The 15,402-nt window shown below is 46.7% G+C and overlaps 1 protein-coding gene across 1 annotated transcript in view; it reads right to left on the bottom strand.

Moving 5' to 3' along the window:
* Positions 1-917: 917 nt before the first annotated feature.
* The window catches only part of MTFR2 (mitochondrial fission regulator 2), a 22,996-nt gene continuing 8,511 nt past the window's right edge, over positions 918-15,402 (bottom strand). Inside the window, exons 5-9 of the mRNA XM_077289307.1 lie at positions 13,870-13,985; positions 7,137-7,351; positions 6,718-7,045; positions 4,310-4,499; positions 918-2,366 (exon numbers count right to left, since the gene is read on the bottom strand). Of these exons, the coding sequence (XP_077145422.1) occupies positions 2,292-2,366; positions 4,310-4,499; positions 6,718-7,045; positions 7,137-7,351; positions 13,870-13,985 (924 nt within the window). The 3' untranslated portion in view covers positions 918-2,291. The remainder of the gene's footprint in view (positions 2,367-4,309; positions 4,500-6,717; positions 7,046-7,136; positions 7,352-13,869; positions 13,986-15,402) is intronic.

The following is a 15,402-nucleotide window of genomic DNA, read 5'->3' as shown; positions in this document are numbered from 1 at the left end:
ATGTGATGGGGACAATTTTACTATATTCCGGGAGAACCCCTTTTAAGTGCAATTCTGCACGCACAGTATTTATTCATTATGAAAATCAGCAACTAACAGGACCCTGAAGTTTCATCACCTTGGTCTGTACATAACACCATGAAGCGGTTTTCCATGCAGGCTTTCCGTTGCTACTTTAAGAGCTTTCCACACATATTTATAAACTGCATGTGGCTATTACTCTGGATAGTTATGTACTCACACTACACTTTTCCCCGCCTCCATTTAGAGCAGACCTGGGCAAGATGCGGCCCGCGGGCCGCATCCGGCCCGCCTGATCATTTTAAACGGCCCGCCAGCTAGCTGTCACTTCTGACAGCCGCCCCCGCTCGGCCAGCCGCCCGACGCTTCTGAGGAGGACCGCTGGCGGCTGGAGTGAAGGCCCCGAGCTCATCCACACGCTGTCGGAACTGTATGCGCTTGCAGCGTATACAGTTCCTCCAGAGTCCAGGGTCAGGATGTGATTGACACAGCATCAGGAGCCATTGGCTCCCGGCTGTGTCAATCATTCTTGTGACCGGAGGCAGCATTATGCCACCAGTCACAAGAGGCAGAGCCGGGTTGATCATCTGTTTATCGTTGGCGGCGGCCATCTTCCCGAGGCCGCACATGCGCAGATGGAGTGCTGTGCTTCACGGGGCTTCTGGAAAATGGCCGCGGGAGGCCGCGTGTGCGCAGATGGAGATCACGGCGGCTATTTTCCTGAAGCCGAGTTTGCAGATTTAGATCTCGGCTTCAGGGAAATGGCCACCGCGATCTCCATCTGCGCACATGCGGCCTCCCGCGGCCATTTTCCTGAAGCCCCGTGAAGCACAGCACTCCATCTGCGCACGTGCGGCCTCGGGAAGATGGCCGCCGCCAACGATATTCAACCCGGCTCTGCTGCTCACATTGCATTCCGGGCCGCTGCGTCACCTCACCGGTGGAAGGGACCCTGAGCACGCCATACCGCACCTCTGCCGTCGCCACACCACTGCTGTAACCCCCCCATGGACACCAGGCCGTGGCGTCGCCCACCTAAGCAGGAAGGGACCCTGCTCAGGTGCACGCCGTACCGCATCACCCCACCTCTGCCGACACCATGCCTCTTGTGACCCTGCTCTGCCACCGCCAGCCCTCAGGTAAGATACTGTAAATTCAGACAATAAGACGGACCCCCATCTTATTAAAAAATCATTTTTTCTGCAATTTTCACCCCAAATTTGGGGTGCGCCTTATGGTCCGGTGCGTGTTATAGTCCGAAAAATACGGTAATTATATTAGTCCGGCCCTCTAAAACCATCCCAATTTCTCATGCGGCCCCATGGCAAAATTAATTGCCCAACCCTGATTTAGAGCTTTTGCAAACTAATTAAAGGGGTTGTCTGCATTTCAGTGCATTTTATTTTACTTCGATGCATGTATTTGAGGCTAAAAATCATTTTTGCAATTATGTTTATGAAACAAAATTGTACAATTTGCTTCTGTGTTGCACTGTCTGTTGCTGGCTGCAGAATAAGTTAACCGAGTGACCATCAGTGAGCTCGCTCTAAATGTCTTAAGGGGAGAGCTTTTAGAGCTATAATCTGTCCTTTTCTGAACTTCTCTCAGACCACATCAAAGTTGAATCTGCAGGAAAACAAAGAGCTTGCGACAGCCAAACAGTGAAAAATAAAACCCCAAAAGTATTTTTAATCTTAAATACAATGCATTTCAATAAAAAAATAATTTTAAAAAAATGTACTATATTACTATATATCATGATTTTGTCATCTCTTGTGGTGTTATGTACATATATTGCATAAACCAACCTGAAAATTAGCATTCTGATATGGAATAGGACCCATGCCCAATAGTCTCCTGCCGTGGTGTGGTAGCCACTAGAACTTGACCACCGAGCATGCCGGAGTGTCTCATCACGTCAGAATATGAGGACCAAAGTGTAAGCACGTATTACGGTTGTAGAAGAGGACAAAGGACCTTCTTCTGACGGGTGGAACCCGACCCATCAAAGATTTATGGTTTAGCCAATTAAAACTGGTACTTATCAGAATGTTATTTTAAGCAGTTAAAACGATATATATGTTGAAATTCTCTGCCCTCCGAATCAAGTGTTACAGCAGAACCATGAGACTTTTACAGTAAGATAACCCTTCCAATGGCAATCCTAAGGAATAAATAAAAAAAGAGGAGCTGTCTGGTACATTGGGTAGTTTGGAGTAATTGTCAGATTTTCACGTTTTCCCAAAAACCTCTGAAACATATCCATGAAATCAGACATGGACTTGCTTTCTTGTAATTTCCTTCTGTGTTCTTTTCCCAATAGGCTTTAGCAGGTGGCGCCCAAACTACAAGTGGAGAACATAGGAAAGGTTAGAACAGATATACATTCATATATACAGTACACTAGGAAAATCGTGAAGGATCAATCAGCGAATCAAACCGTTGGGCATAAGAGCCTGCAGTCAGATGACAGCATCTATTGTATTGGGGCACTATTCCAGCCTATAGCTGCCCCCTGGGCTGTCCAGGTCACAGTTGTGAGAGGCGATCGAGGCCATTTTGTTGTAGCTCACAGCAAACGCTGTGAGCTTGGTTTTGCCCATCATTGCGCACAGTGCTTAGTGCGTGCCGTGAGAGGAGCACTGAGCAGCCGAGGAGAGAAGGTGCCGGAGAGCACAGGTCTCAGGAGAGTATCTGCGGCAGTGGTTACAGCCTGTTAGTATTACACTACATGCTGAGATCACCGCTCACTGCCGACCTGTTCAGGGCACAGCAGTGCGATCATCCATGTGCTGTGCTCTGAACAGACTGACAGTGGACTCAGTGCTGAGTGGGAGTGCAGGGAAGGGAAGTACAAATGTTTACTGCTTTGTTTCTATACATTGAATGGATGGGTGAGACATATACCAGGATGGCAGAGGCCCATATACCAGGATGTAGGGGGCCATATACCAGGATGGAGGAGGTCATATACCAGGATGGCAGAGGCCCATATACCAGGATGTAGGGGGCCATATACCAGGATGGAGGAGGTCATATACCAGGATGGAGGGGGCCATATACCAGGATGTAGGGGGCCATATACCAGGATGGAGGAGGTCATATACCAGGATGGAGGGGGCCATATACCAGGATGCACTATATGGGGCCATGAAACTCTGATGGTTTACTGAGGCCACCTCTGTTCAGAGCCGACGGGACTCGTGGAGCGCAGTGGGACCCGGAGTGGCTCTTGCTACAGCCTATGAGCGTTGTTTTCTGAGAACACCATGGACTACATCGGCCCTGCGTGGGATTTTTTTTCGCTCTAATAAATTGGTGAACGAGCTACAATGACTTGTCTTTATTTCTCGTTCATTTTTTTTCAGGTTTCCATCTGTGGACTACGTCGGATTTCCAGGACTGTAGTGCACCAGACTGGGTTTTTGTTTCTTTTTTTCCCCAAAAATAAATTGGTGAACCAGGGAACATGGCGGGGAGTGTTTTTTTAAATAAAGTTTACTTTTCTGCCTGTCTTTTTTTCTTTCATTACCGGGTTAGTAATGGGGGTGTCTGGTAGGCACCTCTCCATTACTAACCCAAGGGCTTGATGCCAGATGTGATTTTTGACAAATCACAGCAGTCACCAACCCCAACTACCATTACCCTAATTGCTAACGCACCAGGGCAATCAGGAAGAGCGAAGGCAAAGCGTCAAAATTGGCACATCTTACGTGATTCTCCAATTATGGGGCGGCGGTGGGCTGCTACAGACCCATGTATCCAATACAGTAACGGACCATGCTATACAGTTGACCTAGTCTTATGACCACTTCACACAATAGATATTGCTGCAGAGTATATAGTGTTAAAGAGATTATCCAGGACTATTTTATTTTATTTTTTAAAGTATGGGTCAAAGAACTAACAGGCCAATAGTTGCTAGCTATCTGCCTATTGTCCCCGGCACTGATCTCTGCTGACACAGAGCGGTGACCGCTCATGTCGGCGATTCAGCGGCTTTTGCTGGAGTCACGTCGACAGAGCAGCAACTTCTCTTTTACTCTGGTCTCTTGATGGGGCATGACTGCTGACTGCATAAGGTCGGCAATCACGCCCTGTGACAGAAGAAGAAGAAGAGCTGCTCTGTTGATGTGGAGCAGCTGAATCACCGGCAGCAGCGGTTGGTGACTGCTGTGAGCTGGCACCGAGTACAACAGGCGGGTAGTTGGCTGTTTGACCAACTGAAAATAAGGCAGATGAAAGATCATGAATGGAAGTTTTGCTGCTAGTCATGTAAAAGTTTTACCATTGGGGCTTCAGGACTGGAGAACGGAGACTCCTCATGAGATCTATTTTCTTTATCGACAGAGTCATCACCATTTCTGTGTGCAAACTTCTGCTTTAAGGCTCTGGCTATAATGGCTGCAGGGTCTGTGGGATCAGTAAGCGAACGTCTCTTCTTGTCTTTCCTGGTTATGGGTGTCCCACCAGGGGATCTAAGGGGAAAAAGTAGTGACCACAAACATCACTGCCACTATGTAACAGAGGCGCCGACAGGCTATAACTTAGATCTTCAAACAAGCCATTTTTCATGTATTGCGGCTAGGTCTAATAAGAATTGTTTCATTCAATTTTCGGAAAAGACATGTCTAAGACACTATTATTGGCACTAGTACAACACGTTAATAATTAGGGACAGACTAATCTGAAATGTTAAATCTAACATAATATTGAGATCATGTTTGCATAAGTTAGTTTCAACTTTGCAATTGATTGAGTTCCAACTCTCGGCACAGCGCCCTCGCCCCAGCTCTGGGTACCAGAATGATTATGGGTGGGAGTTGGAGGGCCCAGGGTCAAACAGTATAGGGCAGTACGCCTGTGCCTGCAAGGGCTCCCCTGCACCTCCGGGCCCCGATGCAGCTGCACTGATTGTATTTCCGCCCCTGCTCCTGTGAACCACGCAACCTTGATAAAGAACATAAAAATTAGCAAGAAAAAAAAAAGTTAAATTTTTCTGGATTCATATGGCAGATTTAAAAAAAAAAAAAAAAAGCAGAATACTCAGAAGAGCAGCGGGAAATAAAATAGGAGCAGAAACTGGTCACTTCTGATCTGCTGACAAGTCTTCTTTAACTACTGCTGGACTGCACATAGACTACACATCTGGGCGGTCCACACATTACTCTGCACTGACATTCTATGGGGTGGGAAGTTGGACACAGCAAGGCTTCCCAGAGAGATGGTAAACATGGTTTATTACCCGTGTACCTGCTCAACCTCTGCATACATAGTGCTATCGATTAGGAATCTATAGCACTGATTGTGCTTCTCCCTCCAGGCTCAGTAAACATGGGATCTCTGGGTGTACAGATGGAAAGGAGCTTCTATGTAGCTAGGAGATTGAGATTCGCCTGCAACTGGGGCTAATGTAACAACCACAGTTATAGGGGAAATCACTATTAAAAATATATATATTAAAATGTAAAATGCCCCCCCCCCCCAAACATTTTTATGACCTTATGGGGGCATTATTAAATAAATAAAACAAAACTAAAAGAAAAGTAAAAAAAGAGAGCGAAATACTGCCAGTTTGAATCTTTGTTTGTAGCCATGCCCCTTTGAAAACAAAATGTGTCCTGTATATAAACATTACATAGCTTGAAAAAAGAAAAAAAGTCCTTGGTCTATTAAATTCAACCTTTCTCCCCAACCGTGTTTCAGCGATGAGATCTCATCTCTCGAGATCTTGGTCCCAAGATCTCCATCTGCGCATGCGCCGCCTCCCGGAGGCCATTTTCCCGATGTCCACTGCACAGGAAAGCATGGACGAACTGACAGGGGGCTCTGGCCTTTCACAAAATGTCGGCAGAGCCCCTCGCAGCACAGGACACCTCCTCATCCCAGCCTGCAGCAACGCCTCACTCCTGCCTCCTCCAGCAGCGACCCTGGGACCCGGCTTCACCGCAGCCACCACCCCCGGTAAGCAATAAGATGCATGGATTATAAGAAGCACCACCAATTAATTAAAAAAAGTTTTTTATTCCTATTTTTCTCCTCAAAATTTGGGGTGTGTCTTATAATCTGGAGCGTCTTACAAAGCGAAAAATACGGTATACATTGTTTGTCACTAAATTAACTATAACCCACAATGTTATGTGTACTGAGGAAATCATCCAGCCCTTTTTTAAAAGCTGTTATAGTGTCTGCCATTACTACCTCCTGTGGTCGGCATCCCACAGTCTGACTGCTCTAACTGTAAAGAACACTTTCCTGGTTAGCTGCCGGAATCTCCTTTCTTCCACCCATAATGAGTGCCGCCTGGTCCTTAGTATGGTCCTTGGAAGGAATAAGTCATGCTCCAGTCCTCTGTACTGACCACACATACATATATTTATACATGTAAATGAGATCTCCTCTGAGGCGTCTTTTTTTCTAAACTAAACAAGCCCAACTTTTCCAACCTCTCATCAGATAAAAGGCATTCAGTCCATGGTAATAACTATTATTTCAAAGGAAAGAAAAAAAAAGGGGCTAAAATTATTTGAACACCCAGACAAGAACATTTTTAGAGCTGTTAAAAACACATGTATAATAAAACCCGTAAGGGGGTTGGCCGGGTCATGCACTGGATCTTATTTTATTTTTTGCAGTTTTCGCCTTCATACTATTTCACGCTGTCTGTAATAAAAGAGAATCTATATCTGATCTTACCTTTCGACCACCCGAAGCTTGATGGAATTCATGCCTTTTAGCACATCCATCATGCTGGGAAGCTTCTCCACGTTGCCCTTCTCTGAGGCCGCTCTTTCCGTCGGGCTGCACTTGTGCGAAGCTTTACGCTCTCTTATTAGATCGAGTGCAGATTTGGCAGAGTTTAGTTTGGTCGGTGGGGCTGGAGGTGGCGGAGGAGGGGGAGGTGGCGGTGGTGGAGCTACTGGTGTTGTACATTGGAAGAACTGTGCGGAAAGTGGTGTAGAAGCTAAAGATGGCGGTGGGAGGGCGTTCCCTGGGCTGCCAAATGAGCACATCGATTCTGTATCTGAGAACAAAAAGAGATCAAATCACACCAAATAGCAAGTTTGGCCTGTTTAACCCCTGAAGGGATTACTAAGGAGACACTAATGGCTTACGAGACTGTGCGGCTTTGGACTCTTGTAGGGCAACGATTGCGGCAATCTGTGCTCGGAGCTGCAGCAGCTCCTCTTCTAAAGCCGCTATTTTCAGAATGGCATGATCGTTTGCAGGAAGAAGACTCTTTTCACACACTCTCTTGGCCGACATCATAGTGAGAAATCCTGAATCTGCGTTACATGGCTCCATGGACTTGTTTGATGGAAGATCATGTCTGATGAAAGAGGCCACTATCACTACAGAACCATTAAATAGTAGTTATTAAAGGGACTCTGTCCCCAGATTTATGATACCGCATCTGAGAGCAGCATGGTATAGGGGCCAAGACCCCGAATCCAGTGATGCTACTGGGCTCCTTGATGTAGCTTTGATAAATCACTGTTTTAACCTCTGCAGCTCTGCTAGTCCTATCAATGATCAGATATGCAGTCATTGATATTCAAAAGCTCCGGCTAACCATGTCCCTCTCCACTGTCAGTGTTGTCTAAAGTGTAGACAGAAGACTATAAATCAATGGTGCAGGTGGGGCTGGATTGAGCCCATACAATATGGGAGAAGAAAAGAACTCACCGTAAGTAATAAGCACCTTGGTAATTTTATTTGTCTCGTTACACCATACGAAGCACACGATCGCAGGAAAGTCATCGCCTACATGCACCAGCGTTCTCCTGTAACATGTCAGCTGCTGAAGATACCAAGACCCTTATGATGCGTGACGCTTTTCTTCTCCATATTTTCATATTGTATTACTGGACTATTTTCTATCGCCGCTAAGCACCACCTATGTTATTTCCTGACAGAGACCATAACGATAATTGTTCAGTGTCAAATATGTATGTATGTATTGTAAGAGTCATGTCGGTCTGGTAGTCGGGGGCAGGTATATCTCGCCCAGGTATTTGCCCTATGTGAATTAGGCCGCTCAGTATCTTCAGGATACCGAGGGGTTAATAAGTGCAGGAATAAAGGCTGACCAGCTGGAGGTTTCAGGTGTCAGCCTGGGGCACACAGAATGCCTGTCTGTGTGAGACAAACGTGAGTGAGAGCTGTGCTCATGAGCTCTGAAATGTTAGCTGGGAGGGAGAAGCCCCCCCAGTTGTTAGATAGCAACGTATTTGTTTAGTTAGCGCCGGACAGGCTAGGATTTATTTTTATGTTTTGTTTTCTGTATTTGCTTTCACTTTAATAAACCTGACCTGAGGTCAGTCAACTTGGAAACCTGCTGTCGCCTCAGAGTTCAATGCACAAACCACGTGACCTTTGACCCCAGCAAAGGCGATCCCGGAGTGTTTTGTTACATTGTGGTGGAGAACGCGGGCAACGCGTGGCACAGGCGACAGTATGGAAGACGTGGTGAAAGCCCTAGTACAGTCCACTGCCATACAGCAGCAGGCCACTGCAGCACAGCAGGAAGCTAATCGCTTGATGGCCGCACAGCTGAAGGAGTTACTGGACATGACGGCTGCAGACCGCCAGCTTCTCCAACAGGTGGCGCAACGCTTGGTGAGCATGCCTGAGGTTGACCCGGAAGCAGAGTCCAGGAGGATCCATGTGAGTCGATACTGGCAAAAGCTGACCGCAGAAGATGACGTCGAGGCGTACCTGACAACGTTTGAGCGGACAGCGTTGAGAGAGAAGTGGCCGAAGGAACGATGGGCCGATCTAATTGCTCCGTTTCTCTCCGGTGAGGCCCAAAAAGCTTACCATGACTTGGACCCGGAAGTCGCTCAGGACTTTGAGAGGTTGAAAGCTGAGGTCCTGGCCCGGCTGGGTGTGACGACGGCTGTCCGTGCACAGAGGGTACATCAGTGGACCTATCAGCAAGATAAACCGCCGCGATCGCAGATGTTCGACCTGATCTACTTGATAAAGAAATGGCTGCAACCCGAGGTACTGACAACTCCGGAGATAATCCAGCGGGTCGTTCTGGATAAGTACCTGAGAGTACTACCTCCGGCGCTGAAAAGGTGGGTAAGCCAAGGAAATCCCACGACAGCGGATCAACTTGTGGAGTTGGTCGAGCGTTATTCCGTGGCAGAAGGACTCCCGACGAAACCGCTAGCACCCGGTCTGTGACTTCTCCTCGTGGAACCGGTAAGACTGTTCCAGCGACTACGGGTGAAGGAAAAATCGCCAAAAACTGTGGGGGAGGAACCCGGGACTGCTCGCACTCCGAGACCGAGAGTATGGGACGGTGGTCTCAGTAGGGGGCCTGTTAGGTGTTTCCGTTGCCGTGAGAAGGGCCATGTTTCTGCGAACTGTCCTGTTACCACTGAACCCATGCAGTGCGATGTTATAGACTCTAAGAAACGCATGTCTTTGGTTACACGGCTGGTGAATGTGAATGCGGGCCAAAATGATATAGCAAAACACCTGTGTGAATTATCTGTTGATGGGAAAAGTGTTGTGGCATTACTAGACTCTGGAAGTGTGGTGACTCTGGTGAAAGCTAGTCTGGTGGCACTTCCGTCTGGTTCGTCTGACAAATTCTCTGTAACGTGTGTGCATGGTGACACCTGCTCGTACCTAACAGCGGTCATACCGATTTCCACTCCCTATGGGTCTGTGCAACACAAAGTGGGACTCGTTCCCGCATTGTTACATGATATAATCCTGGGTAGGGATTTCCCCCATTTCTGGCAGTTATGGGAGAATCAGTTGCTCCTTCACGGTAGCTGTGAACCTTCCCCCATGCCATCTGGAGGTCCCGAGTTCCTAGATGAGACCCCACAGGAAGATGTTGCTGGGGAGGTTATTGAACCCAACCCTGAGTACCCCTTCTCCGTTATGGCGGGGGAAACGGAGGAAACTGAAGAAACTGAGGAAACTCAGCGAGGGGCGGAGGCAGACGGCCATCCAGCACCCTGCCTGCTGGATTTGGGAGTTCAGTTGGATGACTTCCACAGCGAACAAATGAAAGATCCTACCCTGACTCAGGCTAGGAAAAATGTAAAAGTGATAGATAGCGTACCCGTAGAACCTGACACTAGGCTAGCGTACCCGTACATGGTTCTTGAAAATGATTTACTCTACCAGGTAGAAAAAAAAGGGGAAGACACTGTGCAACAGTTAGTGGTACCCAAACCTTATCGGCGGAAGGTACTGGACCTGGCCCACGGACATATAATGGGGGGACATCTGGGGGTACAAAAAACCACAGAAAGAATATTGCATTGTTTTGTGTGGCCTGGAATACACAATGATGTGCGTAACTATTGTGAGTCCTGTCCAGAGTGCCAAATCTCGGCACCTAAACCTCGGTTCTGTAGCCCTTTGGTACCCCTCCCTATCATTGGAGTCCCGTTTGAGAGAATTGGGATGGATTTGGTTGGGCCCCTTCCCCGGTCCGCACGTGGGCATCAACATATCCTCGTCATCATGGACTATGCCACTAGTTATCCCGAAGCCATCCCTTTGCGTAACACTGCTACCAAAACGATCGCCAAAGAATTGGTGCAAGTGTTTAGTCGGGTGGGAATTCCAAAACAGATGCTCACCGACCAGGGGACTCCCTTTATGTCAAGGGTGATGAAGGAGCTCTGCAGGCTCTTACAAATAGACCAGTTGCGTACGTCTGTCTATCACCCTCAAACAGATGGCCTGGTTGAGCGGTTCAATAAAACCTTAAAACAGATGCTCCGGAAGGCGATAGACAAAGATGGGAAGAACTGGGATTACTTGTTACCCTATTTGCTGTTTGCCATTAGGGAAGTTCCCCAGTCTTCCACAGGATTCTCGCCTTTCGAGCTATTATATGCCCGTCGTCCCCGTGGACTGTTGGACGTCGCAAAAGAAACCTGGGAAGGTCAAGTCACTCCCTTTAAAACGGTGATAGACCATGTAACGCAAATGCAGGACCGGATTGCTGCTGTCATGCCCCTTGTTAGGGAACATATGTTACAGGCCCAGGGAGCCCAGAGGCAAAGTTATGATAGAGGCGCCAAGGTCCGTACATTTGCACCCGGGGATAGGGTGTTGATCCTAATTCCTATGGTGGATAGTAAATTTCTGGCGAAATGGCAGGGCCCCTTTGAGGTCATGGAACGAGTTGGAGAAGTGAACTATAAAGTGCACCAGCCTGGTAAGAGAAAACCAGAACAGATTTATCATGTGAATCTGATAAAACCCTGGAAAGACCGCGCTGCCCTAACAGCGGATCTGCCCCGTCCGGTTTGCTCACCGACTGTACCGGAGGTGCAGATTGCCGAGACTCTCTCGGAACGACAAAAATCTGAGGTTAAGCAGTTTTTGTTACAGAACCAACAGTTTTTCTCGAAAAAAAGTGGCCAGACTAGGCTAGTGAAACATGAGATTGTCACAGAGCCTGGTGTCACAGTTCATGTGAAGCCATACCGGATTCCGGAAGCACGCCGTGAAGCCGTCTCCCGGGAGGTGAAGGCAATGTTGGACTTAGGAGTCATTGAGGAGTCACACAGCGCCTGGTCCAGTCCAATCGTGTTGATACCTAAGCCGGATGGCTCTATACGGTTTTGCAATGACTTTAGGAAACTGAATGCGGTTTCTAAATTTGATGCGTACCCTATGCCCCGGGTCGATGAGTTGATCGACCGGCTTGGTAAAGCCCGATACATTACGACCCTGGATCTAACAAAGGGGTACTGGCAGATCCCTCTGGCCGAGGCGGCCAGAGAGAAGACGGCATTTGCTACACCGGAAGGGCTGTTCCAGTATATCTACATGCCGTTTGGACTTCACGGAGCCCCAGCAACGTTCCAGAGATTGATGGATCGAGTCTTGAGGCCCCACAGGCAGTACGCCTCTGCCTACCTAGACGACATCATAATTTACAGCGTGGACTGGGAAGCTCACCTCCGGAAGGTACAGGCGGTGATTGATGACCTGAGAGACGCAGGCTTAACGGCGAATCCCAAGAAATGTTACATCTGCCTTGAAGAAGCCCGATACTTGGGCTACGTGATTGGCAGAGGAGTGGTTAAACCCCAGATCGACAAAATACAGGCAATTCAGGGCTGGCCGCAACCAGTGAACAAGAAATAAGTTCAAGCTTTCCTGGGCATTGCCGGCTATTATCGCCGGTTCATACCCAACTTTGCGGCCATGGCTACCCCCTTGACGGATCTTACCAAAGGGAGGGATTCCGTCATGGTAAAATGGTCCTCAGCGGCTGAAGAGGCCTTCCACAGTCTGAAACGGGCTTTGTGCTCTCAGCCCGTACTAGTGACTCCTGATTTCAGCAGCGAGTTTGTGGTGCAAACTGATGCTTCTGATACTGGTGTCGGAGCTGTACTTTCCCAGGTAAGGGACGGAGTCGAACACCCGGTCCTCTACCTCAGTCGGAAACTGAATGTACATGAGCAGAGGTATGCCGTGATTGAAAAAGAGTGCCTAGCCATCAAATGGGCTCTCGACTCCCTCAAATATTACCTGGCAGGTAGGAAGTTTAGGCTGGTCACGGACCATGCCCCTCTCAAGTGGATGTACCTCCACAAGGACCGTAATAGTCGGGTAACCCGGTGGTTCCTTGCCCTGCAGGCTTACTCTTTCACGGTGGAGCACCGCCCCGGGGTGCAGATGGGGAACGCTGATGCCCTGTCCCGAGTACACTGTTTCGAGAGTATTCTTGCTCGACCTGAGTGGTCTGAGCAGGGGGGGAGGATATGTAAGAGTCATGTCGGTCTGGTAGTCGGGGGCAGGTATATCTCGCCCAGGTATTTGTCCTATGTGAATTAGGCCGCTCAGTATCTTCAGGATACCGAGGGGTTAATAAGTGCAGGAATAAAGGCTGACCAGCTGGAGGTTTCAGGTGTCAGCCTGGGGCACACAGAATGCCTGTCTGTGTGAGACAAACGTGAGTGAGAGCTGTGCTCATTATCTGTGTAATGTTAGCTGGGAGGGAGAAGCCCCCCAGTTGTTAGATAGCAACGTATTTGTTTAGTTAGCGCCGGACAGGCTAGGATTTATTTTTATGTTTTGTTTTCTGTATTTGCTTTCACTTTAATAAACCTGACCTGAGGTCAGTCAACTTGGAAACCTGCTGTCGCCTCAGAGTTCAATGCACAAACCACGTGACCTTTGACCCCAGCAAAGGCGATCCCGGAGTGTTTTGTTACAGTATGTATGTATGTATGTATGTATATGCACACACACATACACACTGTAAGGGGTTGACTCACTCAGCTGTGTGCAGAGATAGGCACAGCTTCTTGTGGCCAGTCACCTGCTGGTTTAGGAGAACAAGTCAAAGATAAAGTCCAGTGGAGTCTTTTTTCATGCAAGATTCACCCGCAGGGAACACTCAAAGTCCTCAGCTCCTCCACGTCTGGAGAAAAAAAATAAATAAATAAATAAAAAACAGTGGCTGAACACTTAACTCCCCTGCCACAACCTTGAGATGAAAATATGGTGAATAGGGTTCCGCCCATCTCTCACAAAAAACAAAACAGTCTTTTATCACGGCTGGTTAACACATATCACCCCTCACATAGTGCGTGTGTGTGTGTGTGCGCGTATATATATATATATATATATATATATATATATATATATATATATATATATATATATATATATACACACACATATTCAAATTGTTCAGAGACCTGGTAGATCTGCAGCTGATAAAACGGAGGCTTAAGCGAAACTACCGAGAGAAGCCCAGTAAGTGATACATCATTGGAGTCAGGGTCTCTGTCCTTTGGAGAGGATAAATCTCATGATAGATTCCTTTTGTAAGTAGTACGTTGATATTACCGAAATCTGGTGTACATCGGTGCATTGTCATCAAACAGACATGGGGAATCTGCTAAGGAAGCAATGCCAGGTTTCTCACACTCTTTAGCTTCTAATACTCCAGGTCCTATGAATTTCTGCAAGAGAGAAATAAAAGATATTATGCCAAAAAGCAAAGCTTTTGTATTAATCTCCATGAAGGGAATCTGTCACCTAGTTTTTACTATATAATCTGAGAGCAGCATGATGTAGTGATGGAGACCCTGATTCCAGCAGTGTCACTCACTGGACTGATTGTTGTCATTTCAATAAAATCAGAGTTATATCAGCAGAAGATTATCACTAGAGGACTAGTTGTCTTGTGTTATATAGTCTTCCTGCTCTATGTAACCTCACCCCCTCACTAATTAACAGTTTTCTGCATATGCACAGTGTACGCAGAAAGTTGCCAATCAGACAGCGCAGGGTTATTGAGAACTCAGCATTAGAGAACTGCTAGATCAGCAACAGATGAAACAGTGATTGTATAAAAAATGCATCAAGCAGCCCAGCAATGATATCATTGGAATCAGGGTCTCTGCCAGTATATCATGCTGCTCTCAGACTGAAAATAAAAAATCTGGTGACAGATTCCTTTAAACACTTGGGCTGTTTTAACACAAACTGATATTATTAATCAGGGTTGTATTATTTATTTATTAAAAAGGTGCTTGCCAAGAGGAATAATCCATATAATGTACTAGCAGCACTTTATCAGCCACCTAATAAAGTTCTTAAAGAAGCCCTCCTCCCATCAAAGTTTTTATCATCTTAATATATTGCATTCATCCTATTATATAGCACTGTGTACTTACAATTGCTCATTTTGACTTTCTACCCAGCTAATTCTTCTCTGTTTTATGTAGACATAGGAAGTCTCGTCTCTACATTTATCATTCCCCTCTTCACCTCCTGACAAAGCTGCTCAGCTATTCACGCCGCCACAGACTTTTGCACTGACTATGACTCATACAGGGAAAATTGACCTCCTGCTACTACATCAAGCTTAGAAAGATTCAGCTAGTCAGTTTTTAATCACGTGATGTCACAGACCTAATGAAAAACAGAAGAATTACCTGGGTAGAAAGGCAAAATGAGCAATTGTAAGTATACATAATAGCTTTATTTTGCAGTCATTACAATTACAGGGATACTAAATCTACAGTTTAAGGTTTGCACGTTGTCACGATAAAAGCATTTATGAAAAAAAAACAAAAGTTTTTTGTGTTGTCAAATTCCAAGAGCTGCACCATTTCTATACTTTCATGGACTGAGCTGCATCAGTGCTTGTATGCTGTAAGACAAGTTGTAGCTTTCAGTAATACCTTGTTTGGGATATATGTGGCTTTTGATACATTATTTTTTGGGAGGTCTGGTGAACAAAAATACCAGTTCTTTATGCTTTTTATTGTATTTAGCATTTAGTACAAATAACATGACTGTTGTCAATGTACCGTATATACTCGAGTATAAACCGACCCGAGTATATGCCGACCCCCCTAATTTTGCCACAAA

Source organism: Ranitomeya variabilis, chromosome 2 (assembly GCF_051348905.1).
Source record: "Ranitomeya variabilis isolate aRanVar5 chromosome 2, aRanVar5.hap1, whole genome shotgun sequence".
Classification (NCBI taxonomy): Eukaryota; Metazoa; Chordata; class Amphibia; order Anura; family Dendrobatidae; genus Ranitomeya; species Ranitomeya variabilis.
The sequence above is the reverse complement of the archived record's forward strand: the minus strand, read 5'-3'. Positions and strand labels throughout refer to the sequence as shown.